General features: G+C 43.2%; 1 protein-coding gene and 1 long non-coding RNA gene across 4 annotated transcripts in view; one reads left to right on the plus strand and one right to left on the minus strand.

Moving 5' to 3' along the window:
• Positions 1 to 4,464: 4,464 nt before the first annotated feature.
• The window catches only part of mymx (myomixer), a 31,208-nt gene continuing 10,587 nt past the window's right edge, over positions 4,465 to 25,085 (minus strand). For 2 of the 3 annotated variants that reach the window (XM_028989545.1, XM_028989544.1), the window contains exons 11-32: positions 20,961 to 21,055; positions 20,753 to 20,849; positions 20,049 to 20,201; positions 19,671 to 19,820; positions 19,313 to 19,569; positions 18,426 to 18,549; positions 18,101 to 18,286; positions 17,859 to 18,011; positions 16,595 to 16,812; positions 16,146 to 16,317; positions 15,876 to 16,058; positions 15,403 to 15,774; positions 11,269 to 13,137; positions 10,747 to 10,872; positions 10,441 to 10,518; positions 9,618 to 9,704; positions 9,358 to 9,449; positions 8,917 to 9,002; positions 8,644 to 8,704; positions 8,344 to 8,555; positions 7,915 to 8,055; positions 4,465 to 7,563 (exon numbers count right to left, since the gene is read on the minus strand). In XM_028989545.1, coding sequence (XP_028845378.1) covers positions 7,331 to 7,563; positions 7,915 to 8,055; positions 8,344 to 8,555; positions 8,644 to 8,704; positions 8,917 to 9,002; positions 9,358 to 9,449; positions 9,618 to 9,704; positions 10,441 to 10,518; positions 10,747 to 10,872; positions 11,269 to 13,137; positions 15,403 to 15,774; positions 15,876 to 16,058; positions 16,146 to 16,317; positions 16,595 to 16,812; positions 17,859 to 18,011; positions 18,101 to 18,286; positions 18,426 to 18,549; positions 19,313 to 19,569; positions 19,671 to 19,820; positions 20,049 to 20,201; positions 20,753 to 20,849; positions 20,961 to 21,055 — 5,145 coding nt within the window. In that variant the 3' untranslated portion in view covers positions 4,465 to 7,330. The remainder of the gene's footprint in view (positions 7,564 to 7,914; positions 8,056 to 8,343; positions 8,556 to 8,643; positions 8,705 to 8,916; positions 9,003 to 9,357; positions 9,450 to 9,617; positions 9,705 to 10,440; positions 10,519 to 10,746; positions 10,873 to 11,268; positions 13,138 to 15,402; positions 15,775 to 15,875; positions 16,059 to 16,145; positions 16,318 to 16,594; positions 16,813 to 17,858; positions 18,012 to 18,100; positions 18,287 to 18,425; positions 18,550 to 19,312; positions 19,570 to 19,670; positions 19,821 to 20,048; positions 20,202 to 20,752; positions 20,850 to 20,960; positions 21,056 to 25,085) is intronic. The other variant, XM_028989547.1, reaches the window with a different exon arrangement.
• LOC114795856 (uncharacterized) lies at positions 21,321 to 22,304 on the plus strand. Its single transcript, XR_003750561.1, has 3 exons — positions 21,321 to 21,967; positions 22,067 to 22,138; positions 22,278 to 22,304. It is a non-coding gene; the product is annotated as an uncharacterized LOC114795856 (long non-coding RNA).

Raw genomic sequence — 25,085 nt, forward strand, 5'->3', positions numbered from 1 at the left:
CTCAGACACTCATCTGCTCTTGATCTGAGCGGGGTGTGTGTTGTAAGATGATCTCAGCAGCACTTGAGGAGCATTTTCTTCAGAAGTGCGCCTGCTGGCCCATGCTCCCGCTGCCCCTGTTTTTCAGTGGTTTCCAATTTCACCTTTGATGTGTCTGATCAAAAGCTGACTGAGAGAACCTCTGCTGCAGAACAAGCTCTGAATGGGAGTCTGATGGACACAACTCCTACTATCCACAATACTCACACAGTCACTGCTCAGCCTGAAGCAGAACAAGCTGGACATCGTGCCCTCGGCGATCATGAGCTCCGCAAATGCTGACCAGAATCAGTCCAATACCTGAGGACCCAACACATTACACTGTGATTAACCAGAAAGCTCCGGATTTTCACAGAGGAGAACAGGGCAGTTCCGGCTGATTGTGTTGAGTGAACTTCCCATGACACGAGGGTCAAACACAAACCCCACCTCACAGAAGTGCTCCGAAATTCAATAAAAGCTCATTGAATGTGCAAATGATGAACAGTCCTATCTGTATACAGCACAAGCGTCCAAAAAAATGATCATTCAGCGTTGTACATTTCTAAATAAACTGTGTTATTTCTACCAATCTAGCAACACAAGTACTCAACTTAGATAAAAATATGTTTCAGACAGATGTTGAGAGATGAGAATAAGGCCAGAATAAAATATTTAAATATGAATGTATATTTCTATTCAGTTTCTGGCCAGTTTGAGTGATAATGAAGTTGTCTTTTTTCAGCTAGTTTTGCAAGTACAATTTCTTTTTAAAGCATTCATTGATTCCTGGTTTGCAAATGACAGTTGTGACCTTTTGATCTGTCCTTCCAGCCTTTGCATGGTGCACATGACCTTTGTGGCACCAGCAGGGCAACCGTACAATGGACTGTTATTGACTACTGACCAGGGAACCTGAACACCGACTGATTCCATTGCTGAGGGCGACACTGGACTCCTGACCCTTTGACTTAATTGATGGGTGACAACTGGTCAAAAGCCCTTAAAGCCAATTTCCTCATTTATCAATGTCATCCAGCCAAGTGGACAATGAAACCAGTCGCCGAGGCTACAACGTCTTTACAATTACAAGTCACATGTCTAGGAAACAAAGTTCTAGTCATGAATTCATCTTGTCTGGTGTGATGTTTTGTGGCAGCTACAGCAGAGCCAGCGTCTCCATTCTGTCGAGCCATCAATGCGACCGTGAGGCTCAGCGGCGGCATGACATTAATCATCACAGGTGATTAATGCTCTGGCTGCCACCATGTGGCGTTGTTACGTCAAAATCTCTTCTCAGCGGCCGTGGCACAACAAATTCCTGCCTACGGAGGTCCTGGAGAACGACCGTAAAACTTTACTTTTAAAAGAGCTCAGAGCCTTAATGTAAAGAATGCACAATTAAGAAACTAAAACCCATTCAGCTACATAAAACACATACACACTGGGTGAATTGGTGAATAAAATGTTCATAGGTGTGAGTAGGTGGTGAGTGTGCCTGGCAGTGGGCTGAGTCCTGCCATACACTTAATGTCCAGGGACGGGCTCAGGAATAAGCAGTTATGGACAATGACTGAGAGAGAGGATATTTAACAGGGTCTAGAGCAATACAGGTCTGTGTGAACTCTGTCAGATATCAGATCATTGTTTTACAGCTTTACATATGTTACTGTACAGCAGAAATGTTTTTCAATGAGGGCCACATATAGAAAATATGCTCACTACTTTTTTGAGGGGTGACAGGCTATTTTTTTAGTTTGATTGTAAAAAAACAAGGAATTTTATGCCACTGTCACGCGGCCATTCCTCCACCAGGCCCGCAGAGGGTGTGCAACCACCCATGGGGTTGCCTGTCCGGAAGGGGAAGAGCTCAACGTGGTATATAAACATCCGGTGGCCATCTTGCCAGCTGCGAGCTCATTGCGTGTTTACTCCCGGTGCTACAAGCATTTCGGACTGACCAAGCTTCACATCAACTTCCACGTTCTGGACTCCTCTTTTGGATCGCAAACTTCGGCTCATGTATTTGAGAGGACTCTTCAGGACCCTCCATGGAATGGGCTGCATTTGAAAGAAGAGGACAATGTCAGCCTTGGAAGGAAACGAATGCCGAATTGAGTCCTGTACATTCACTTCTATCTTCTCTTCCAGGCCTGTGAATGCATTCAACATGTCACTGGGTTGCAGTGTGTGCTGTGTTCCTGATCCCACCATGACAAAGCACACAGCAAAAGCCGATTATCAGGATTCTTCACACTTCACAATCAATCGCCTACAGGCAGAGCTGGGACTGAGCTGCTGAACATTGATTTCCATTTTGTCTGCCTATTTGATCTTTTTTTTTTTTTGTAGTTTTAGAAATATATCACACATAAAACAAGACGCACACATCAAAAGAAGAAGTTCCCCCCTCTCCAGATGTCACCTTGGGGAAATAAACCCAAAACAGTTTATGGTTAATATCATACGTCAGCATCTCCAATGATAGAAGAACAGACAATTGACTCTACTACATATCCTTACGTGGCATATTTGCAGTTGATCCTAAGAACAGAATACAGAAAGGCAAATATCTCTGAAATTAGAGTTTATTAATTGCTCTTCTACGTAAGAAATCTCTGAAGAAATTATTCAAAAGATTTAAGAGTCCTTTGATCAAACATATCAGAGAAACATGTGAAAGTGAAATGATTGTCATTGTGAAACACCGCAGCACGGTGTGCACAACGCTTTTAACCCCATACCTAGTAAGCAGCCATGAAATGCACCCAAGGAGCAATGTATTAAGAACAGAAAACTTGTTGGGTTTTTTTTTTTACCATTACAAATATAATGTGAGATTAAAATATTACTATTACAAAATATCACCAAAGCAGGGACTTAGATAATAGGGTAAATTTTGAATCAAATTTAAAAAGCAAGAAAGAATATTCATTTTAAAATAGTTAACCAGGACCACCACAGTTCTGTTAATCAAAGGAGAATAATTCTTATTTTCATTAAATTATGGAAGTCTTTAGTAAAAAATGAGTGAATATTTAAAACCTGTATGAGAAATGGGAATGGGAAGTATCAAACCAAAGTAGCCTGTGGGATGTTCAAGGGCAATGCGACTGATTTGTCAAAAATGCATTTTATAGATGTATCAGACACTACTGAATGTATCAGTAGTGTCCAGCACATTTGGCCCAGAAAGTTCTGGACATGATAGATATAGGAGCACACTGTCTGCATATAAAGAAATGCGATTGTCATGGCGGATCCCCCAAGGTCTCCTCTCTTCCTCAGCACCAAATGTTTTTACCGCAGTAAGCAACGCAGCAGTTGACGGCAGGGCCGACATGTGGAATAAGCCATATAGGCAAATGCTAGGAGCACCATCCATCCAGGGGGCACCACAAATAAAGGCCTTTTTAAAGCGAGTTAGTAGGCTACAATCAGAGTGCAGTGCACACACCAGTATTTGAGGGAAAATTCAAAATGTGACTGCTTTGGGAGTAAATCTGAGTGTTTTAGGATAGTAGGATATATTAATTATGTTTTTTCTTAAGCAACAATAAAAATTTTTACAACTCCACTACTGGTCATAGCCATAGTTTTGGCCTGAGTGTGAGCATTTGTTTTCTGTGTTTCAGGTGGCATGTGTGAGGAGATTTTCCCATGTGAATGCTGACCTTCCCGTTCCTGTTCCCATTCTTCCATTCCCAAAGCTTATTCATTGGTGCTGGTTGTCTTGTGCTTAAAAGTGTGTGGAATTACAATGCTTGGTAAACTACATTTACATTTGCCATTTACCAGACGCCCTAATCCAGAGCGACTTACAATCAGTAGTTACAGGGACAGTCCCCCCCTGGAGACACTTGGGGTTAAGTGTCTTGCTCAGGGACACATTGGTAGTAAGTGGGATTTGAACCTGGGTCTCCTGGTTCACAGGCGAGTGTGTTACACACTAGGCTACTACCATCCCACAGGTTGTTCCCACAGGTGTGGAACATACCTGTGCCTGGGTCCTCCTCTTTCTTTTGTACAAATGCACCTTTTTAACCCCATGTCCCTCTTGTGTCATGACAGCAATGAATTATATTATAGAAACTAAAGCTATGGATATCTGAATTACATCTAATTGATTCAGCAAGGGATTAAAAATAGGGTGAAAAACGGACACCTTAAACCCACTTTAATTTTATCAGAGTACAGTAAATTAAAGAGTTTAAGCATATTAGTCAATTTTGATGCAACCAATTTGGTCTTGAAAACATCCTGAAAATATATTATTGAGTACAGTCATAAAAATGGTGCTAATTGAGGGCCAAAATGTGGCCATCAAGGCATGGTTTACATTTATAATATACAGGGACAGTCTTTCACGCTGGTTTGACATGGCGAGGCAGTAGATCTGGAGCGATGGCTGGACATGGCAAGGAAGAAGGCTACAATCGCACAATGTCACGAAACAGAGGTTTAATACACGGTGGACAGGACAAGAGAAACATCACCACACCATGACCCAGCAGCGAACAGACATGAACAGAGCAGCTTAATACAATCATACACAAGCAAAAACAATCAGGAAACATAACAGCACAGGACAAATCCCAGACCTAAAATCCCAGACCGGATCGACACAGTCCACCTGGACACAGTCCACCTGGAGGGGACTCAAGTGTTTTGTTCAGGGACACAATGGTTGTAAGTGAGGTTTGAACCTGTGACTTTGTGGCTATCTGGTTAATAGGCAGGTGTGTTTCACACTAGGATCCCACCACCCTGGTGATTTACTCTTAGGTATATCCAGAAATACTGTCCAGACCTCCTAGAAGGGGCATTAAGCATGGAATGACCTTCTTCTGTCATAGCAAGTGAAGAAGTAGTCTCTTAACAAGAACAGATGTTTCATCTGAAAGCCGCCACTCTCAGAGGAGTAAAGTCTTGTACAAATATCTCTAAAAGGTTTATTGATCAGAGGAGGGTCTTGAGTAACTGTGCCCTAATAAATCTCGATGGAATTAACGGGGCGCTCATTATGCTGGACTTTTGAATGTTCTGTAATGTGTCGACTAGGTCTATTCCCATGCATATGAATTTTTTGTTCTGAGAACAATAAATGTTTTAGTGTGACTCAGACTATATTATGTTTGGAGTTTTGTCATTGCATCAGTCAATAACTTAAAGTTTGAATCCGTAGGAAAGCATTTATGTAATCTCTCCAGTTTAACAACCTCTTTCTCCTTTTTCCTATTTTGCTAAGAACATTTGAGACAAGTGAGACAAGAATGAAGTCAGAATATTGAGAGTGTGTGAGGATTTTAAATAACTTGCAGCTGCTACAGAGGACTTGTCTTAAACAACATTCATCATACAATTTAAACCACCACCTAATAAACCAGGCCCTTGTAATGCTGGTTGAACATCAATATCGTCTGTGATGAATGTTTAATCACCTCAAAAAAACCCAGACAACTCTATAACCAGCCAGATGCCCCTCAAAACACAGCGGCTGGGTAATACCAAATATTCGGCAGTGGGGGGAGTAACATTACTAAATGGTTAAACATGCTATTATTTTGCTGGTAAATTATATGAAAAAGAAGTTATTAATGCAAAATAATTAATATATTGATTAATCAGAATTATGTGGATTGTTTTTTGGGTGGAATCTTAAATTGGCTGGATTAGATTTTTGCATGGGTCTTGACCCCGCTAAGCCCCCTGCAAATCACACCTATGGCTCAGTACCTAATTGATGCCACCAGAGCTAGTCTGAGAGCTTTCAACTTTGGAACTAGCAGCTCCTTGCTTATGTAGTCTTTTCTTGGGAGCAACTTGAAGAAAAAAAATGTATCCAATTGATTTTGTTAAATATATTTGAGGTTTTTACAATTTAGCTCATCAAAGAAACTGTTGGTCAGACCAGAGCCAAATCCTGAGGGCCCATACTGTACAGGGTCACGTGACTGCCCCTTTTTGATCTCTTTTAATAGTAAGCAAGCAACTCTCCACTTTCTGTCATTCTACAACATAAAGCATCCACTTATTCAAACAGCATGCACTTGAACCGTGGTTTCTTAAATCTCAAAGGATCAGCATTGTATGGACTCATCGCATTTAGTCATGCCAGCCTTTCATATGCAAAAATGTATTTGGCAAAGCACAGATTTAGGATTTGGGTTCTCTAGTCTGACACCCCCTCAGCCCCCAGCCCTTTTTTTCTACTCCTACTGAAGACCCCAGTGGTTTGTTTATTATGAAGCCACAAATCTATTTTTCACCTTAATTTCAAAGACAATAGAAATTCAATCAGGGCTCTTTGAAATCCCATCTGCCCTTGAAGGCTTTTCCTTCTGTTCCACCAAAGGCCTCAGCCAGAGGGATCAAACCCCAGCGCTGATTTATAGCTCCTGTTTCATCTTACTGAAAAAAGCAAGGGCTTCTGTTTCTGCTTCGGAAATCGACAAATAGTCAAGTCATACTCACTCAACATTTTGTGAATTTGCACTCTTTACAAAATGGCATTTTATTACAAATTTAGTTGAAGAATTGTTAAAAGAAAACAATCACACAGTTTCAAACTGGAAAGACAGATGGAGCAAATTTCGGTGGCTTCATATATGACTTCATACACATCAGTAAAAAAAAAAACACAACAAAACACAATTACAGCAACTAAGATAATTCATATTTACAACCCTACAAGGCATGCTTGGAACCGTGTCTGTCAATAAGTGAAAGTGAAGTGATTGTCATAGTGATACACTGCCGCACAGCACACGGTGCACACAAAAAAATGTGTCCTCTGCTTTTAACAATCACCCTTGGTCGGGATTCAAACCAGCAACCTTGTGATCACGGGTTCGCTTCCTTACCCACTAGGCCATCACTGTAATAAATGATTACAGTGAGAGGGATTCTGAATACTTAGCTCTAAATGAGTCTTCTGACGAGACTTAATAACCACATTCTGTCAGCTGTCTGTGTTCTTATGGCACGTGTTCATTAAAGTGGGGGTAACCACGGTGACCACTGTGGTCAGGTCATGTAACTCCCACCCAGCCCGTCCAGTAGTGAAAGTAAAAACTTCTGAAAATGCACTGCACCACAGTATGACTAACAGAGGTGGGAATCTCAGTGGGCTTACCTGAAGTGTGTGTGTGTGTGTGGAGGGGTGTGGGTTATGAAAAAAACAAAGAACATCGCACACAAATACAGACTGTAGTGCAACACATAACTGATTCCCACATAAATACACAGCAAACACGCATCTGTGTAATTCCACGGTGCTCTGCACGTGGAAATGGGTCCGTGGCACTCATGGTCACTCCTTCTTGGCAAAAAATTTCTTGAAGACAGATTTATTACGTGGCCGTGGCAGGCTGGCGCAGCTCCTCAGCGGCAGGCTGGCCATGGGTTCCTGCCCAGTGGTACCAATCAGCCTAGGCACTTCGGACGTCTGGTCCCCGATGAACAGAGTCACTGAGTATTTGGAGCTGCTGTCCTGGCTCATGCCGGCAGAGGGCAGTGGAACTGGCTTGATCCTCTGATACGTCGCTGCCAGGATGAGGAAATAAAGAAGGGAGGGGGGTAGATGACTTAACTATTGCACACATTTAGGTATGGTACATACAAAGTGGTGCATCCGTAATGTTAAGTGCTACAGCAACACATTATTTATTGTCCCACCAGCCAAAAATAACTGAACAGGTATAGTGTGGTGTCACTTCCCGTCTGTGTTGTTCAGTGTTCAGTAAATGTCCACACCAGGAGAGATTATAGGGTTGATAGCACAGTTGACTGGTTCATCTCTGATACAGCTGTTTCTAAGGAACCTCATTCAGCAGCAGCTAGTCGTGTGACTTTGATCCAATAAGATGGGACTATATGTTCAGAACCTGAGCTCACCTGATGTGAAGGAATGAGACCGGCGTTTGCTGCTGCCCACCCACTCCTGACTGTTGGTGGGGGAAGAACATGGGGAATGGCAGGTGATACCACCAGGGCACTGAATGCTCAGATTCCCGTTTGAACCAGACGAGTTGTCTTCTACAAAAAAAGACACAGAGAAGATGGCTCTACCGGTGGCTGCATCTGTGGTTATTAGTTAATCCTGTCTAATCCCTCTACTGATTAATATGCACAAGCTCACAAAAAACAGTCTGCCACTGCCCCCTACTGGACATGGTGCTACTAATGTCATCGCATTTGAGCTCCTGACATCCAAAGACGATAGGTGGTCCATAAAGTTTATGAGTTTAGGTAAGAAGCATCTAGTATACTTTAATTCAGTATATAACGGCTCTCTATTCAGAAGAACATTGTCACGTTTCTCACCACAACGGCCTGCATGTGAAGTCTGGCCTGCAGGAACGTCTACTGCTTGCTTGTCAAGTGTCTGAGGGAGGAGAGCACTGTCTCTGGGGAGCACAACAATCTTCTTTGTTCTGATGCCTGTCTGAGCACTGCTCGTCGAACAGGTAGCAACATCATTGTTGGATGCACATTTGCACTTTCCTTGGCAGTGACAGACTGTTGAGAAGCTTTTCCTGAAAGGTCAAAACAGGAGGTCATGATTCAGACAGAAAAGACATTACTGTATTTACTGTATTAAACCTATTAATCTGCAGATCTTACATGTCTAGTGGCTCATCTTGTGTAGTGGGACTGTACAGTATTGACAGGATCTGTTCAGACACTGCATAGAGGGGACAGAAATGATGAATTATGATTATGAGTCAGTCATGTTTTTTGTGTAGTATCTGTATGTGTATGTATATATTTTTTTTATTGTGGTCTACATTGGGGATTGTTTGAGCTGTTTTCTTTTGTAACCTCTTGAGAATATTGTTATTGCTTATGCTCTAATGCTCAGTCATGTTTATTCAATGACACATTTATAATCCATACCTGCGTTTTCCTGGATCCTCAGCATCCATTTCTTCATCATGAATCGTGAGGAAGCACTGAGGAGGACCTCTGAGCCATCACGGAGTCTGAGAGACACACAGGTCAGATATTTCACTCTACAACAGGAATTGGTTTCATTCTGATTCATTGTCAGATGTGCTGAACATGGCAAATATAATAATTAGATCAAATTAAATCAATAGATTTAGAAATAGATGTCACAGTGCAGCGTTGTTTTACGCAATTATGTCAGCATGATAATAACTGAATATGGAAACACTGCCAGGAACATGAACAGTAGTACCAGAGCAGTAAAACATATCGACACATCTACATTATGATCTATGTTAATGACATCATAGAAATTCCATATAGGCATAAAAAAACATAATTGTCGATACAGCATTAATATGCAACCTGTGCTCAAGTGAATGTGTTTACCGTAGGCTGAAGCAGTTGGGTTTCTTGGTGTACTCAGGAAGAGCCACACACTCTGCCCCAGTGAGGGTTAAGGGCAAGCTGGATGCAAAACTCTGAAAATGCAAAAAAAAAAAAATAATTGTGAAACTTGCACTGAGACAGGGGTTCATAAGATGAAATTTGAGGGGGAACAAAATCCAGGATGACCAGTTCTCTGGGCAAGTTTTCACCATTAAACAGAACTGCAAATCCATGAAAATGTTTTGTAATATCAAGCTCACCCCAAGAGTTTCCTTTCGTTCCTGGTAGAAGCAGAGTGTCTGGCGGTGTAAGACAGCATGGTACCTGGTCCAGGTTCTGCACTGGGCCTATGCAATTCAGAATTTATAGTAGGTGTCTGTCAGACTGTACTTGGTCAGTTATCATTGCTTTTAAATAATAATTCTTATTAGCAATTGTCACAAATGCTTAGCAAAATTTGCCTTTCTAAATATACAAACTTTCTTTATAAATGTTCTCCTACAACACTTTTATACTTCTACAATTTTTTCATTAACATTATTTTATAGTTGTAAAATTAGAAAAAAATGTATTAATCAGGGACAGTTGTGGCCTAGCGGTTAAGGAAGCGGACCTGTAGTCAGAAGGTTGCCGGTTCAAATCCCAATCTGCCAAGGTGCCACTGAGGTGCCACTGAGCAAAGCACCGTCCCCACACACTGCTCCCCGGGCGCCTGTCATGGCTGCCCACTGCTCACCAAGGGTGATGGTTACATTTTAGGACACATTTTGTTGTGTCACTGTGTGCTGTGCTTGCTGTATATCACAATGACAATCACTTCATTTTCACTTTTTCACTTAATGTCTGAACAGAATCATTCCAGATCATCCAGGACCCTCTAATGTACACTGTTCATGTCACTCCACAACTTTTAAATGGAACTCCAGCGGGCTGGAGATGACCTTTTTTCCTCATATCAGAGTTCTGATGAGAAACTGTACATTTATTTGAATCATTACATGTGGTGGACTTGATCGTCCATTCTAAATGACATTTGAAATGCAATTGAGATGTTTTCCACTTGAGTTCCACATTCCAACTCACTTTCTTTCCTCCAAACTGTAGCTTCTGCTTTCTCTCAAGAGTTCCTTCCATGGAGGGGAAATTCAGCTTCTTTCCATGCTACAAGAGACAAACAATGGGAAAAAATTTACAACCATTATGACAGATAACAACACTCTTATATAACTTGCAAACTGTACATCTCAATTCACTTTAACCCCTCTATCGTTGTCCCTTTCCATCAAAAAACTGAAAAACTTGGGAGGGTTTCTCTTCATGTATGATGAAATATTGGACAATATCTTCATTCTTAAAAAACAGGTTTTCTCTGCTGTGTTATCAGCCTACCGTAGAGAAACAGTGCCCTCTGATGGACATTGCCTGCTCCTCTGTGCAGTTGCAGTCCACTCCTGATGTTCTTTCCCTTTGATGATCTCGGTCTATTCCCATGTGAAGTGACAGGAGACTTGGATCCTGGGGAGAGGTCAGAGGTGGCTTCATTAACCAATGAAACAACAGCTGGTCACTTGCAGTAAAAAAGTGTTCTCCATCCCAGTCCTCCAGCACTCTGGGCCAGAATGTTTTCATTCCCTTCCAGGTATGTGGTTCAGGAGATTGTTCAAACACTGAGCTAAGCAGTTTGAAATGAAAAATGCTGGACAAGGAGGTCACTGTGAATCATCATGACTGAGAATCATTAAAACGTTCAGATCAAAGTCATTTATTTTTACTGCAGGGTTGCTTTTCAAAACATGTCCAATGGACACACATTTGCAAACTGCAAGCCCAACAGACCATCTGTCTTCATTCTATAAAATAAAGAGCTGAACAAGGGCTCAGGGAATGGTCTGTCAGCTCTGAAGACCTCACCTTGTAGCAACTTGAATCCTCTTCTGCCACCTCCTTCTCATCCTCTTCAGCCTCTTCCTCCTCCTCCTCTCTATATTGGTAAATATATTTGTGGCGGTCCTCTGTCTCTGGCAGCTTGATGGTGTCTGAAGCTGTCTCATTCACTAGGAGTGACAAGGTCTGTTTGCAAGGCTGATCCTGCTGGGGAAAGGCTGCCCAAGATCTTCGCTGCTTCTTGTCAAAGCTCTGAGCCTCATCACCAGCACTCTGTGCTTTGTTGTAGCCCAGAAGGTTCTGGATGGAGGGTGGCAGTCTGAATTCAGCAACCAGGAGATTGGGTGCAGAAGTGGTGACCAGATTCCGATAGAGGACCGGTGGTTCCTTTGGGCTTGGCTCTTGCTGCTGGATTGGAGGTGTACTGGCCAGTTCTGTCTGGTAGCCTTGGTACATAATGTCTGAACATACACTTTGCCTGTAGCCATTGGTGTGATTCCAGATGTCCTGCAGTTCTTCTTCTTCCTCCTCAAACTGCTGATGGTCTGGGTGCAGAGGACCATCTTCTATTGCAGCGTTGGTCTTGAGTTTGCTTCCTGGATTCATGGACGAAACCCTTCCAACTGTCCTTCTTGATGACAGATCATCAGTCGCCTCAAAACAGAGCTTGAAACTGCCAGAACTGGAAAGACCGGAGTCTGCTGAGTCCTCTCTCCCACTGCCACTGTTACTTCTGCTGGCTTTGAAGTTGAGAACCATGTGAGAGGTGTGGCTCTGGACTATTGTGGGACTATCTTTTCCTGGACGACTCACACTCAGATGGTTCTGGTGTCCCATTCTTTCATCAGTGCATGGGAAGATGTGATTCTTCTGCTGGCTGCCTTGATCAAAGGCCTTTTCTTCCCACTTGCTATCTTTCAGGTCTCTAACTCCAGAGACATCCAGCTGGAATCTAGAGAGGTCACTGTGAGATGGGGTTTGAGAAAGGTCTTCCACACCCGGAGATGGAGGTGGAGGAAAGAGCTCATCAGAAAAATTAGATTCATCCAGTGGAATCTTCTTGGACTGGTGGCAGTAAGTTTTCAAACCTTTTTCACTGTGAGGACTGTGTCTGGGCTCCCCTTCTTTGCGGGTCTGGTGTGCCAGCTTGAAGGTACTGAGAGCAGTGGTCCTGTCAGTAAGGGAGTCCTGGTGATCCGTTTTCCTTGATTCTGGTGGCCCAATTGTTATCACATCTGGGATGTTGGGAATGAGGCTCATGTCCTTGGACAGGTCAAAGCTCAGCACAGACCCTAATGAGAGGAAGCGACAGTGGTTCTTCACTTTTGTGGGAGGAGAGGGTTGGGTTATGGGGTCTTTGGGGCTCTCAGGTCTGACAGACACAAACGGCCCTGAGCTCTCGGCCTCAATGTCTGTCAGCAATGGATTCTTAATGTAGTCCAGAAACTCTGACATGTCACTGGTGACAGCAGTGCTCTTCATCTTCTTCCTCTCCTTTAGAGGCCAGGTGTGTGTGTCATATTTGACTGGCTCTTGCTCAGTTGGGTGTTGCAAGTGGATTCTACCCACTTCACACTGCTGCTCCACCCCCATTATCCTTTGAAGGGTCTTGCATCCAGCATTCCTTTTCTTCTTCCTCTTCTTGTTCCTCCCCGTCAGGCTGCTGAAGATGGAGGAGGTGGTGGTGGAGGAAGATGTGGCGCTCATGGGGAGTGAGTTAAAGGAAACAGAGCTCACCTGATGAGTGGAGGCTTCAGTAGAGGGAGAGGAGGAAGAGGGGGACTCTGAAAAGGAGGAGGCTGGCGTCTGGACTCTGCCACTGAGGCGGGGCAGTGACATGCTCTCATACACGGGGACCGCAGCCATGTTTTCCTTAACATGTAAGTATGTACTTACCTAGAACAAGGACAGAAGAGCATGTTAGCACTTTACTAGGTCTGCTCATGAGAAACCAACAAATATAGGCACACAAATGCATCAGAAGGCAAGTGCACGGAATGCAGAGACACTTTCATTTTACAGTTGTTATTGATGAATGATGAAGACACAATAAAGCTTCAGCGATACAACAATGATCCATGGAACGGTGCGAGAACTACTGTTCATATGCAACCCATACATCTGCAGAGACATGGGATGCAAACATTGGGCATTTTCATTTGAGAATTTGTCAGAACTGGGAAGAGAAGACAAAAGAACATTGTTCCTATTGTCCAAGCGCTCTCTTTCTAAGAGTAGTGCTCTGCAGGACTTAATCAAAATCATATGCTCTATAGCATGGCGTCATTCACAGCTGTAAAGGCTTGACCTCTCACCCCTGTGACTAATCTTGAGTAGCCCTGGCAGCACCAGTTCATAAATCACCATAATACAATCTGGTGGGGTTTCCAGAAAGTTCAAAACACACACTTTACACGCCTCTTGCCGGCAACACACACTCCGGCTCCTACTGGGAGCTATTTGAATGGTCGACTTGCAGGGGGAAGTGAAGGGTGAGGTCACGGCTCACCACCCAAGACCACTGCTGACTCCATCAATGTTACGTCAGGAATGGACCGAGCGCTTACATTATGGGGAACTGTTATGCTCTCCACCCATCCTCTCATCTCTTCATCCTCTCATTTTTCTTCTCCTCTCCAGAAAACATCTAATTCACATATCAGAGAAGTCCTGCTCAGACCTTCAAGGTTTACACAGTAATACTGCATGAACTTAAAGAGGCGCTGGCCTTTGTAACATAATGTTTGACAAATCATACTTTCACAATGGCTTAGCTAATTGCAATGCACCATCAACTTAGAATGCCTTCCGTGTCACATCTGTTAATGCTGGAAGCTTTTTACCGTGACATCATTGTTTACCGTTACAGAGGCTTATGCAATCTGCTGCACTTGACAGATGTCAAAATGTGTGTGAGGAACGATGGTGACAGCCCTTCGGTGGTCTTTCTCACAGGCTAAAAATTGGTCTTCACCTCTAAAAGAGCCAGCTCTGTAATGCTGTTTCAGGCATGATGCAAACTGGACATATGGATCCTACTGGATTACGTTAGAGAGTCGGCATGAAAAACCTTTTCTATCGCTGAGGGAGGTTTACATTTCACAGGCTAGAAGAGTACAGAGCATAGCAAAAAGGCAACGATGGTAATGTCTGCATTCAGGTCCACTTGTAACACTTCCAAGAAATAGTCCATTTTAGTTGTTCTTGCAATTCCTGCCCAAAATGTCAAAGATAACACGGTAAACAATTTCATTCTCTGAAATGTTGCTGTGTTCACTTTGGACTAGACTTTCAGGGCTGGTTACTTAATGTCTCCCACACTCACTTTGTTAGCTTTTGGAATTTCCCTGACCTGCTGGAATGTGAATAACTTTTAATATACATGACATGTCACATACATGCCATTATCCTCCAGCAGTGAACAGATGAGATGTCATGGCAACAAATTGTATACTCTTTTTGATGACAGACAGTTGATTAATTTTTCATTCGTCTTTGACTGTTTGACTGCCTTGAAAAATGTTAATGAACGCATTGTGTTACATTTGCACCTAATTCATGTGGAGTTCGTACATTTAAACTGCAAAACTGATGATGATTATGGTGATGATGTGTAAACTGTACCCAGTGTAGGATTTGTTTCATATGACGTTAGTACAACATGCGTCAGTCTACATTCAGCAAAGCCCTATACACACAACCACACATGTTTATAGCATGCAGGTCCACCAGTTCCATTTACCTCTTCTGCACTGTGCCGATAAATCTTTTTCTTTCGCTTTAAACTACCAAAAGCCCCTGGCAGCGCTTCCAAAAACTTTTACAGGAAGAATATTGGTGCTCGCCAGGCTGAGGGAGAAGGTGAGAAAGAGAAGGAGGGAGAGGAATGAGGGAGGCAGAATGTGAAGGAGAGTTGAAAACAGTGAGAGGTGAAATAAACCAACAGGTTGTGATCTGTGGACTTTAGCAGCTAAGATCAGCCAAGGAAGGCTGCAGTGCCAAATTGCTGAAAAAGACACTGTTCCTCTTCCCGGAACCAAGAATTGTGTATTATGAGAAAGGAGAGGTAGATATAGGTAGAAACACACATGTATGGGAGATTTTGTTTGTGTGCTACAACAGCAAGGTGTGATGAGGTGAGAGGTTTCTTCTTATTCATACCCTGTGGATGGGCTCCAGACCTCCTTCCACCTCATCCGATTCAGACTTTGGGCATGGCATTGGACTGTGCTGACTTGAATTGAAGCTTAGGATGAGGTTTACTGTTCCCCCAACCGAGTGGGTGCTAGGCTCATTCAGCATAAGAAAAGGGGGGAATCTGGAGCTGTCTGCTCTACTGGTGACATCACTTCCTTTGCTGGGGGTAATGCTGCCCATGACTTCATAACCACTCTCCAGCTGCAGATCCTCACTTTTTAAATCTTCCACACCGCAAGGAGGTGATGTGATTTTGGGGCCTGGTGACCAAGGTGTGCTCTGGGCGGCAATGCTTCCTGCATCTGATCTGTCGAAGCCTGGACATGGACAGGATTTCTGTACAATGAAAGAATAGGTACAAGGTACAGATCAGATTTCTTACAACCGCTAATTGCGATGACAACCACAGCATGATCAGATATGAAAACCAAGGAGACCTGTGTAGCATCAGCTATTTTTAACTGTGCTGCAGATGAGTACACCATAGCTTCGGAATAGATTGCATCTTCCTCTTTGGCTTCACTCATCCTCATCTTGTTTTTCCACTGGAGTTTCTGAGCCCTCCAATGGACAAGGATCCATCCCAGCATGCTCCTCAGCTCTTCCATCCTCTCTTTAATCTGCAGAACAAATAAAGTTTAAGCGAAAATGAAACAAACTATTTTGAAATTAAGAAAACAGCCCTGAGGGTTCTCTCAACCACTGACCATCTTTGTCAAGGGATGCTCAGCACTGATGAGTTTTTTTCCAGCTTTGGCAAGTTCCTCAAACTCTTCAAACTTCTGCTCAATCTGCAGATCCAGCACTTCAGCCATTGGCTTTCCATAGTGCATTGCACTGTCAGAGAAAATGCAGGACCGGGTGTCTTCTGTCCATGATCTTTGACGGCATGGCAGGGAGGGGAGTGTGTGAGAAGAGAAATACACACATCAAATATGACACTAACCAGACCTCACTTTTCATACAAACACAGAAAACACAGCTGGCTTTTGCACAAGCCCTGTCAGAACATCTATATTTAAACCCAGCCAGAACACTCGACCAGCACTAACAGGACATTGTGTCCTTTTTGTTAATAACCACTAGTGTCTTCTGCTGCAGCATTGGTCCTGTTGACAATCACTCAGCAAACTCCCTGTATCTTTTAGTTTCTTACATCATGTCCAGGTAGATGCGGAAAAAGTCCCGTAACTGTCTGAACTGCAACAGATGCACCCGATTCTCCTCCATGGCTTTCCTCAGCTCCCTCCATCCTTGTAACGTCACCTGAACTTCATGCCACAGCACATGAAGCCTCTCCGGGCACAGCTTCTCCAGCTGAGCGGCCAGGTTCTCCAAGGCCTCCGCCTCTTTCTTCAGCTCCTTATAGTCTGCCTGGCCATGAAATTTAATGCGAAAAGAGAGTCTCATTCAGACCATGAATTCGTCAGACATTGTCTACAGGTTTGAGCTAAGTACTCCGTTTTATGACTTAACATCCCTCCAGGCGATTGCAAGAGCCTTTTGGGTTTTACACTTGCAAGTGATTTTCATGTTATGGAAAAAGCATATGTGCCACACATGTCCAGACCTTCTCATGCTTGTCTCAGACAGTTTTTTTTTTATGTTAATTTTGTTATGGCCTTCATGGGAGCCGGGCTTCACAGTGATTCTTGAATGACTTTGAGGCATTCAGATTGGTGGATTCTTGGCCCATGACTGCATGGTTATTTTGGTATGAACGATTAGGTCATTTCTGTTCCTCAGTGCTATCGGATCCAGACAGCTGTGTGTGTTTGTGCGGCCCAAATATGACTCATACTTCATCAACCCCCCCAACCCTCAGACATCCCATCCCATCCATCGCTCACTTATAAACACAAACACGAACATACATGCGTGAGTGTTATGGAACAAAGAACATGGAAATTCTCACACAGTGATGTCCTTTGTGGATCATTAAATTTCTGTTTTTTAAATGAGGCATAATTTCTTGTTTACAGAACTGGTGGGTCCCTTTGGATCTTGGAACATGAAACAGCATGTGAAACAAAAGGCATAGGCCAATATGCGTGCAGAGATGTTCTTTTACACCCACTACACTGTAGCCACATTCTGATAGTTACTACACTATACATATTCATATATTTAATTAAAACATAGCATAACCCATACAAAGCATTCAACTATGACCATGCTCACACCAGGATAAACCTTGGTGTTTCACACCCTAACCTTTACCCTAGCCTTCTCCTGTCATATTGTATGTTTGTTTTATACAAGGGTGGCGGTGCATTGGCCCATTAAGAATGTGATCTAAATGCTAATAGCTGCTCTATTCACACATTCCATTGTGTAAAGATTATTGTGTGGAACACAATTCTGAACTCTTGTCGCTGTTGTGATTTCCATTGCACAATCGTGCTGCTAAGTTCCAGTACCTCCAGCTGGTTGTTTCGATCCTGTAAAGCATCCAGGCCACTACGCTCTGGCTCGCACCTCACAGCCATCTCGTTCTCACTCTCAAGCACGTCTGTCGCCAGCTGAGTACAGCGCTTCACCTGCTGTTCCACTCGCTGAGCCACTGAAGCATGCTGGGATGGGCGACAGGTGAAATACCGTTACATGGGAATTTGTTTTTTCACCCCTCTCACTCTCTTTTACTTTTTTCAACAGTCCATACCCTACTGAGCAGCTCCTGCACAGCCCTGTCATGTGGTACTGAACGCCCTCTCTCTCTCACTGTGTCATTGAGCATCTCCACCGCCTCACGCAGCTCCTCCACGGGGTCTCCAATGCTCGGCATCAGCGGCACGCTGGCTCCCCCAGCCAGCACAGATGGCTCTGAGTCAGTCTCGCTGTGTAGAGGCTGGGACGTACAAAAAGCGCACACATCATATTCGTCACAGCTAAATAGTACGTGTGAATGTGCAGTCAGTTTTGTGTGTGGCTCACCTGCCCAGTTGTCTAACCAACTAATGAGTGGTGTGTGTTTGTGTGTGGATTACCTGCCCCAGTGTACAGTAGTGATGCTCCTCCTCCAGCTCCACTCGCTCCAGAAATTCTGCCAGCATGCGTGTGTCCTGCAGCTTGGAGCTCTGCTGACTCAGTGCTGCCCTGACCTTATCATATCTACACTCGTATACACAGAGACACACAGAGACAAAAATGGACAAACTGCAAAAATCCATCCCTTTCTTAATTTCATTGTAAAGGCTGCATTAGCAAATGGACAAACACACAATCCCACATTAGTGAGGACCTTGTATAATCTGTGAGTACCTTGTGTAAGTAAGTCACAGGTTCAAACCCCTCTTAATACCATTTGTAAGTGTCCTTGAGCAAGACACTTAACCCTGAGTGTCTCGACAGAGACTGTCCCTGTCATTGCTGGTTATAAGTTGTTCTGGATAAGGGCATCATCTAAATGCCATGAATGTAAAAATGTAAATGTGAGTACCTCTATATAATAAGACATTTCCAGTTATTGGCCTAACCTAATTCTTGGCGGCCAGAAGAACATGTACACAAAAGCACTTGCAACCTCATTTGCTATTAATCTGGAGGTTTGTATTAGTGGACGTGTGATGATGTCATCCTGACTTTCATACACCTGGATGGAGTGTCTAGACCTCAAGACACGGCACCCCCAATCCTCTACCCAACTTATAAATAGCCACCAGTAACTACCCCACCCTTGAAAGCCATAAACATGGTTCTTTCCTTTCTTTATTTTCTTTGGTGAGGTCGGTGTCTTGTACAGAGTCCACTTGTGTTTGCAGCCAGTAAAGTGCCCAGGGGACCATGCCACTGACCCCTCATTGGTGTCACAGAGGTCACATTTCTATGAATAATTAAAATGTTTGGAGATATAGGTTGAAAATAAAATACTCACTTCTTCTCCACATCCTGGATGCGAGTAGGCAGCAGCTCAGTGTATAGGTGTTTCTGGGTGCACAGTGTCTCCACCTCCTGTCGAAGGCTCTGGAGCTCCAGGTTTCTCGCTGACATCTCCCTCTCCATCAGGCTGCTCTCCCGCTCAGCCATGCTCATGGACTCGGGGTCTCCAGCCAGAAAGGCCTGACGGGCGTATAGTCCCGTTGCTTCCAGCCAAGCCTCCAGACTGTTCAGGGTCTGCAGCACTCGCTGAGCCTGAATCCACAGTGAACCAAATGATGTGATGAGAGATGCATTTTAAAGAATTAATACAAACAAAGAAAAAACATATTTATTGTTCCACACGAATGTCTAACCCTGATATTGACTTCTTCTGAGGATTGTAGAACCACCACATTCCTCTGGTAATGTCTTTTCAGCTCCTCCCACAGAACCTCCAGTTGGCCCAAGAACTCCTCAATCTTGGCACTTCCTGGGTGTTGTGCTCGGATCAGGCTACGCCCTTCCTGTTGATTACAGGTGAAGTTTGAACTTGGACAACTTTTGTGGTTTCATGTTAAAATCTGTATCAGAATGAGAACATGATTGCACAGGAAACTAGATTGTGTTTAGTGCTTATGCTGGATGTTATCAGCCTGGGGGTATATTGCTACTTTAAGAACCTGGAAGCTAAACAAATGCACATGAGAAAAACAGGAACATCGTTTTAGGGGTGACACTTCCTGCACTCCCACCTTCTTGACAAGCTCAATTCTGGCCCGATTCCCCAGGATGTCCTGTTCCAAGGCTGCCTGACACCTTTTGGCTGCCTCATAATTGAAGTTCAAACCTGTCGTGTAGCCAATCTCCGTTGCCATGGCAACATTGTTCTTTAGCCAGGAGAGTGTCTGTAAAGAAAGGAAAAAAGAAAGGTGAAATGGCAAAAACACAACTATGGTATATTTAGATGGGTTACAAGATTACATACCTAAATAGCAGCTCTATGTTTGGTTGGTAATTAAAAAAAAAACAGATCACGTGTTTACCAGCAGTGAAAAGTTAATTATAAGAGATGCATTTTGTTCCACACTATTTGATGTAGAACCTATGATTTAGATGGTCCACTTTTACTGATTGTATCATTCATTTTCCTCATGTTTATTTGTTCTTATATATTTATTAGCCCAATGGCATTATTCTCAAACAATCACATATTGTCTAATTGGGACAGAAGGATGTCTTATGTTCCTCCTTGTTGCTGTGACCTCATCCCTCAGACATCCATGCAAGACTCTTTGACCAAAATGAGGCTAAGAGAGTCAACAGTGATCTGCATTGAAGGAGAATCTGAAAAATGCTCCTCCCTGGTAGCATGTGGGGTGGTGGCTGAGGGCTGTGGGGCAGCCCTTGTGTAACAGTGGTGTAATGATGGTGTCATGGAGGAGTGGTAAATGGGCACCTTGTCTGCCGACACAGTGAATTTCTGTAGCTGGATGTGTAGCAGTGGGTGGCCCTGAGGACTGACCCGAGTCTTCACCTCAGCCCTCACGCTCATGCTGCCAACATGAAAACATGTGACTTTCATTTAGTCAACATTTATTTTCCTAACCACTCCTTTCCAAAAAGGGTCTGGACAAGCACAGAGAAAAGGGTGAATAATAGGTCACCTTTCGTCGTCGGTCTGGTGTCCTGCAGTGATGTCATTCTGGCTATCGTGCTCCTGCTGGAGGTTGGAGGTTGCTGCTGCTCGTTTTCTCTCACTCTGTGGAGGAAAGAGGCAACTGAATGTGACAAATGATGCTCTGGTTACTGCTCAGGATTTGTCTTATAATTTGGCTTTCTTGTTCTTGCACAATTCTGGTGAATTAGGGAAACTGCATGAAGTTTATTAATAGCTGGCCTTCACAACCTGTGGTGTTGCCACGGCGCCAGTGACGTGAATGTCAAAGGGTGGTTAATTTTTCTTCCCTGAAAGCCTGTGTGACTTCCAGCAGCTTGAAGCCAACACAACGGGAAAATGCCAACACAGGAAAGCACTATTCATTCCTCATTACTCCATTTCACTCCGCGTTACAGGAAGGTCCTGGCTAGAGCCAGCAGTGCAGCTCTTCATCTGCTTAACATGAATACTGCTTAATAGGAACATGTGAGGCAAGTGGCACTTCGTATTTCTGTATTTCTGTGGTTGGTAGAGCTGTGAGGCAAGAAGGAAGTTGTAAATAATGTTTTCTTTGGCGCTTCAGAGCGCACCCTAGGGAATTGGGCTCTGGGGATTTGTAAGGAGTTGTAAGGAGGAGAGAGGTGCACACCGTTAACATCTCTTTCAACTGGCAAAGGGCAGTAGTTTTCCACTCCCATAACGCCTTGCTCCAGACCCCATCTGAAGTCTGTTAAAAGCCCCAGACCGCTACTCATTAACGAGAGCTCAGGTGGTGTAATGGAGATGGCAGCCATGCTTCTACGTCTGGTCTAAAAGTGTCCCAACATGGGTTCCCCCAGCAGCCATTCTTTTACAGTGCGGACTGCCCAAGTGACGATCCACCAGCACCTACAGGTATGACACACGGAGACAGTATGTTGATCATAAAACGGAACACCGGTATCCCACATACGGAGCATGACAGCCAGCAACCCGCTGTGGTGCAGGGCGCTGAGGCTGCAGACATTCACAACGGTGCGTTTTCCGACCTTGACACCACCCCGTCTTTGAGGAGAACACAGGATAATTTATTTTTAGATGCATTTTCAAATAGTGACTCCCCTCTTTTTCCAGCAGGTTCCAAGCCCATAAGATGAGGTAGTGGAATGGTGGAAAACTGTCCCTCACTAAACCCTTATTAGTGTGGTATGGCATCCAGTCCATCCTCTCAAAGGCAAACAGTACAGTGTTTAAATGCTACTATTTGTTTCGGCAGAAAATTATTTCTATCATTATATATTTATATATTGTTAATTTTTCATTCTTTTTGCATTTTTAATTCTAGCTTTGTTTACATCTATTGTCATGGCACCAAACCTCCACCACACCAGCAGGGGGCGAACGGTCGCCCACGGGGCCGGACGCGGGTGAGGAAGATGTTCACTATAAACATCTGGTCGGCACTTGTGAACTCATTCCTCTGTAGATGCCATCCTTTCTCTCTGACCGACCATGCTTCACACCGACTCTTGCTTTGTTCCCCCTTGGATTTGCCCTTGCCTGTTCCTGTCCAACACCAATCTTCCCCTGTACCCTGACACAGCCTGAGCCCGCCCCTCATCTGATTTGGATCCCTCTGTTACGAAACCCGCCCGAAAAAGACCATTCAAGCCAACCAAACTCCTGTTCCCTTCAGCCACGGCAAAGATCGTTCCTTCTATCAGACCGTGTGCTCCTGCCACTACCGTGTGGCCCACTGGACTGTTTCCTGCTCTGGCACATCTGATTCTCATCTCTCCACTGCTACACAATCACAAGTGCCCCCCCGTGCTCACAGCCTCTCCAGCCACCAGAGACATGAATGCAAATGCACCCCCTGGTCATCCCTGTGACATATACAGTACAGGCCAAAAGTTTGGACACACCTTCTCATTCAATGTGTTTTCTTTATTTACCATTTACATTGGTAGATTCTCACTGAAGGCATCAAAACTATGAATGAACACATGTGGAGTGAGAATCTACCAATGTAAATGGTCATGAAAATAAAGAAAACACATTGAATGAAAAGGTGTGTCCAATCTTTTGGCCTGTACTGTATATATTTATTTAAATTGAAGATCTTAACTTGGTGCTGTCAGTGTTGCCATATTGACATTTCAAGCCAAAATCCTTGTTGAGAATAGGTATTGTGGAATCCATTTCACATTTTAATATGACACAAAAGTCACAGCAGGGAAAGGTAAATCTGCTATTTTAGCAGATTCCATTCATAACACTGCTGATGAAGTCAGTGATAAATTGTAAAAGTAAGTGTGAATTAAAATATCATAATCTTGCCACATCTTTCTGCCATTATAACTATAAACCCATTCAGTAAGCCAATTAAGGAGGTTCTACTTTCTGACAAATGCAGTAAAAATGTAATGTAATGAACTTTAGAAACATGGCAGTCAGGGAAGGGCCCTGGTCTTAATAGCACAAAAAGTTCATTATTACCACTATTCATGTGCTGGAATGGCAAAAATAACAAGAGTTTGGCATGATAGGGAACATTTCTGATAATCATCAGTGACGTATACTGTGTGTCACTCTTGCTTCACTATTATAAACAGCACCAGGAGCTAGTCCTCTGGGGCATTTTCCCAAGGAAAATGAACAAAGGAGATTTATGTGACTAAGAGCAGAAAATAAACCCAATGCATGACTTTACTCCATGATAAATATTTCTTTTTTTTCCTATCTAAAGTAAGAACCATTTTTGACCCTAGAGCAAGAATTGAAGTGCATATCCAGGGTATCCAAGCCCTTAATCCTCTATAACAGATTCAGCATTCTCTTGGGATAGTTAACATTTTGCACAAGGTCACATTTATTTAATTGATTGACTGTCTGGCTCTGACCCTTCAACAAAACGTCAGGGAGTTCAGTATTGAACAACACAAGAGCACCCAGGATAGCTGTGTCTGCTGAACCCTTTATTGTGGAGGTGGTGCTTGGTTTTTATACATTTCAGTAAATATATTCTGAATTTCTGCAATTCTACATTGCATAGTTTTTGCTATTGGGCTGGCAATGTAGCTTGCATTGTGATACTGTTTTTGGTTTAAATTTGTATCTATATTTCTAAATTGTTTCAGATTTTATTTGATCAGATTAGTCATATACCTCGCCCAACTGAATTTGTCACAGTGTAGGAAAACAAATAGAATTGGTTTATAAAAATGTAAATACATTTTGATAATACTACTTAATTGATGCAAAATTTCATTCTGTTATAATTTCGGAAAATTATTTACAATTGAGATACGTTTTTAAATTAAGGAAAATTAACTGGAGGTAATATATGGCTGTCACATTTAGTATTAAGAGTTTTTAGTTCTAATTAAGTATAATAACTCAGACCTGTTGAAGGAGCATGAACGGACTCGAAGGGGTTTTCAGAGCCAGAAGGCATCCAGCCTTGCTCTGCGCCAACAAATACGCTAACATATAAAAACAATTACTGGTAATACGAAACATATGACACAGTGGCTTTATGATCCAAATGTGATCAAAGTGGATTTTCTAAAGAAGGTGCCAGTTAGTCAGACTTCAAATGAGGTCTGTAGACATGTCTAGGTGCCTAAAGAAGTACATGTGGCCTTTCACTCTTGCACAGTGTAGACCTGGAGGAAAATGTATGGGCCATCCTCAAAACCACTTATTCCAGTATAATTGTCCATCCTGTAGTTTCTATTAATATTGTGTTAATCAGATGAATGTGTTGGTGCAGATATTTTGATAGCTATTAGCTAGTTTGTTCTGGCATGATGGACGTCCACACCACCTAAATCAAAACACCCTTGTCAAGGAAACACCCAATGTCCAAATAGCACTTGCGTGGCATTTCTTGCAATGGAGAAAAAAACAACCCTGAACTGGATCTCTTCTGGTCTGACAACTCTTTACTGTTGAACTGACCTGATTTGTTTTGCTTATAAGGATAATGCATAACCATTTCTAATGTTGTATGATCATTTACATTGGACCTTATCACTGATTCAGACCTGATACAGATTACATCATCTGAATCGAATCAGAAACTCCTTCACTATCCATCTCCACCTCCATGTACGCATTGTCTCTGGCTAAATGAATTATGGATTAATGA

This window comes from Denticeps clupeoides, chromosome 8 (genome assembly GCF_900700375.1).
Source record: "Denticeps clupeoides chromosome 8, fDenClu1.1, whole genome shotgun sequence".
Taxonomy (NCBI): domain Eukaryota; kingdom Metazoa; phylum Chordata; class Actinopteri; order Clupeiformes; family Denticipitidae; genus Denticeps; species Denticeps clupeoides.